Source organism: Rhinopithecus bieti, unplaced genomic scaffold (assembly GCF_001698545.2).
Source record: "Rhinopithecus bieti isolate Rb0 unplaced genomic scaffold, ASM169854v2 scaffold_6782, whole genome shotgun sequence".
In the NCBI taxonomy this organism is placed as follows: Eukaryota; Metazoa; Chordata; class Mammalia; order Primates; family Cercopithecidae; genus Rhinopithecus; species Rhinopithecus bieti.
The window spans coordinates 2,190,136-2,194,248 of NW_016805866.1; the positions used below are offsets into that span (position 1 = coordinate 2,190,136).

At 37.9% G+C, this 4,113-nt stretch overlaps 1 protein-coding gene across 1 annotated transcript in view; it reads right to left on the reverse strand.

Annotated features, from left to right (window-relative positions):
- Positions 1–4,113, reverse strand: part of SEL1L (SEL1L adaptor subunit of SYVN1 ubiquitin ligase) — a 67,819-nt gene that overhangs the window by 33,920 nt on the left and 29,786 nt on the right. Inside the window, exon 4 of the mRNA XM_017873862.1 lies at positions 1,487–1,654. Within this exon, the coding sequence (XP_017729351.1) occupies positions 1,487–1,654 (168 nt within the window). The remainder of the gene's footprint in view (positions 1–1,486; positions 1,655–4,113) is intronic.

Consider the following 4,113-nt stretch of genomic DNA (forward strand, 5'->3'; position numbering starts at 1 on the left):
ACTTTTCTGTTAGAAATGCTAACTTCTAAAAATATAATTCAACTAAAATTTCAGATTATATGTGATACGGTTTGGATCAGTGTCCCCACCAAATCTCACACCAAACTGTAATCCCCAGTGTTGGAGGTGGGGCCTGGTGAGAGGTGACTTAATCATAGGGATGGTTTCTCATGAATGGTTCAGCACCATCCCCTTGGTGCTGTTCTTGTGATAGTAAGTTCTCACGAGATCTGGTCATTTAAAAGTATGTGGCACCTTGCTCCTCACCATCTCTTTTGCTCCTGCTCCCACCATATGAGACGGCTGCATCTCACATGGAAGTTTCCCAAGGCCTCCCCAGAAGCCAAGCAGATGCCAGCATCATGCTTCCTGTACAGCTTGCAGAACCGTGAGCCAATTAAGCCTCCTTTCTTAATAAATTTCCCAGTCTCAGGTATTTCCTTATAGCAGTGTGAGAATGGACTAATATGCCAAGGTCAGCTAAAATAAGGTCCGGACATTAGAACACAGTAGTCAGAAAAATGCTGTTATAGCCAAAGGACACTTTAGCTCTATTGGAAATACTGTATATCTTTACAAGGATAAAATATTTGATTAACTATATAATACAAATTAGTAAAAAATTGATTTTTATTAAATATAGAAACTGATTTAATGTTCAAGTTCACCAATTTTTCAAACTCATATAACACTGAAAATCACAGAACTGTTAAAGATTTTTCAAAAGTTATTTTGCTACTGTAAGAACTCATCAAAAGAAACATATTTCATTAGAACCAGTATTTATAGAAACAGAAGCAAATTCTTCTTATAATATAAAAAAATTCTGGTGCATTAACTGGAGTACCCAGTCACACTGGCCTACATCTAAAGATGGACTATCTTTGATGTGCTCTTTTAGGATTGCCCAAATATTCTGTAACAGCCATTTTTTTAAAAAAATTGGTATTTAATGGGTTATGTTCAAGATTTTCTGTTGTTTTTTTATAGTTAGAAAAGTTTTTCCTGAATATAGCTTTCCTTAGAGGTCAGCATCTTTATAATGACATTTACACTAAAGATGGTTAAATATACTGTATTTGTCAAATGTTACCCTGGCATAGCATATTTCACTCTAAGTATTTTTTAAAAGTTATTTATTTTTCTTCTAATCACTATTAACCTTCTTCATAATGGCCCAGTTTCCTTTACTGTCCCCCAAAAGTTTTATGTTTATTTACCAGCCTGATGGGTTTAACAAAACAACCTGTGTATACCAATGGAAAATCATCTCTAAAAAAAAAGTGAGTATGACTTGAATGACACAGCCTGAAACTAAATACACCATATGCTTCCCACTCTTAAGTCCACTCTTTAAGGCTATAACGACATCAGCAATGCTGGCCATTTCTGACCAATGTGGAAAAGGATGACTAGAAAAAGGCCTTAAAAACATTGCCCTAGACATAAAGCAATGCAGATCTGCCTCCTACTGAGCAATACTTACTTTCACAAAAGCCCCACTTTTCATCTGCTTTGTAGTCATAGGTTGTAGCACACCACAGTCTGCCATCTTCCCTCCCATCTGATGTACATTCATCATATTCCTTATCTAGGAAAAGAAAAGGGAAGTGGCAGGGCTCCCCATGTGCTGTGCCTTCAATGGCGGTCAAAGCTGGAATGACAAGAAATAAGAATCTCAACATGAACAACACCTGGTATTCATTGATTCAATGCCATCAATTTTGGCTGTTAGAATTTGAGCAAAGATTCATGATGCCTGATTTGTAACCGGGAACATAAAAGGGCTAGCAATGATTTTGATTAGGGAGGACTTGGTTTAGTTAATTTAGTGAGCATGGCTAGCTGACTACTTAGCATCTGTGTCTAGGTTAGACTTTCTGAAGTTCCTGATATATAACCTTAGAATATTAAAATTCTACCGTAAAACTCCTGCCCAAAAAGTAAGCACAAAAAATAAGGCAAAATGCAAGTGAATCAATTCTACTGCTCAGCAAAGCTATCCTTGTTTCTGAATGCCAGAAGTCAATTTCTTCAGTAATACAGAGTTATATAGGGAAAATGCTCCCCCCAAGGCAAATTAACCACTCACACACTCCTCTGCAATCCTGTGGCATTTTATTAAAGTACTTATCACATGTATGGAAGTTACTTCTTTACCATACTCTGGTTCTCATTGGACTTTGAGCTTGTAAAGAGTAGAGACTGCATCTGTAATTTATTCTATAAATTATTTCTGAGTATCTCTTAGGTGTTGGAAATTATGCTAGGTGCTAGAAATGAGGTGGATCAGAGGTCTTTGCTACACACAACTTACTGCCTAGCCAGGAATAGAGATATTAAGCAAATGTGTGATGGATGCTATGGAAAGGAAAGCCTCCCCTCTCAGGAACTGAGGTTTCAATGGAACCTCAAGGGCGTGCAGGAATAGCAGTGAATGAAAGGCTCGGGGGTGTGGTGGGTAGGAGTACTCTAACAGGTGCTAAGGTGACAAGAATCAATGAGTGGCAAAGTGGACAAGAGGCTAAAGCAGCATGAGGAAGCCAGACTGGGGAAAACCTTACAAGTCTTAATAAGGAGTTCGAACTTTTATCCTGAGAACAATGGAAACTCACTGAAAAGTTTTGCATAGGAGTGACATGCTCACATTTTATTAAAAGAGTGGAAGGTATGTAAAAAGTAGGGCTGGATGTAAGGTGACCAGTTTAAAGGTTGTAACAGTAGTCTGAGAGGCATTGGTAGCCCAGAGAGGGGAATGGAATGGAAGATGTGGATGCACTCAAGTGATGCTAAGGAGGTAGGTATGGTACTACTTTCTAGATGTGTGGATAAGAGGAAAGTTGAGTCAAGGAAGACACCCAGATGCTTTAGGGGTACATACATGGTTGCCCTTACTAAGATATAGAATTCTAAAGGAGGAGTAGGTTACCGGGTAGGTACTGCTACATTCAAGGTGGCTACTGAACAAACAACAAAAAAAAAAAACCCACAAAAAACAACAGCAAAAACAAAAAAATCACAAGTGAAAATGTTTTAGACATGTTTCAGTCGTAGATTAAAAAAAAATTCTCCAGTACACAGATAATAGTTGAATTCAAGGGTATGCATAAGAATGCTGCATGAGACGTATATGAGAACACCAGAGGTCCAGGACTAAGCCTAAAACCATACACAGTAGGTATGAGCCCATGTCAACTTCCACTGGTCACTTTTACATGGAGAATTTAATTGGGTAGCAGAGCTCGGTGATGAAGGGTCTAGGCTCTGGAGTCAGAACATTTGATGCAAATCCTACCACTTACTAACTGTGTGCTTGGAGCAAATTATTTAATCTCTTAAGATTACTTAGCAATAACTTCCTTATCTCCAAATAGGAATAACAGTCCTTATTGCATTGGGTTGTTTGCAAAGACTGACTGATATAATACAAGTAAAGGATTAATTATGGTGCCTATCACTTTAGGTAATAAGAGTCCAAGAGATGACAGCCGCTATTATTATTATAGGCACCCCTGCTCTGAAGGCTAGAAAGTATCCCTTTTTTCTTTCCAGTGTAAAAAAAGACATACCCTACGATACTAATTTAAAAAATATTTTCAATAAGCTATGAAAGACAAAATGAATTTCAAATGGTTTACACCAAGTAAATGTCACTCATCCTGGTAATAAGAGGCAAATAACATTTTTACCTTTGCTTTGTCTATGTTTTAAAGCTGGAGGGATCACGCTGCCTGACTTGAAACTATACTACAAGGCTACAGTAACCAAAACAGCATGGTACTGGTACCAAAACAGAGATATAGACCAATGGAACAGAACAGAGCCCTCAGAAATAGTAACACACATCTACAGCCACCTATCTTCGACAAACCTGACAAAAACAAGAAATGGGGAAAGGATTCCCTATTTAATAAATGGTGCTGGGAAAATTGGCTAGCCATAAGTAGAAAGCTGAAACTGGATCCTTTCCTTACAGCTTATACGAAAAGTAATTCAAGATGGATTAGAGACTTAAATGTTAGACCTAATACCATAAAAACCCTAGAAGAAAACCCAGGTAATACCATTCAGGACATAGGCATGGGCAAGGACTTCATGTCTAAAACACCAAAA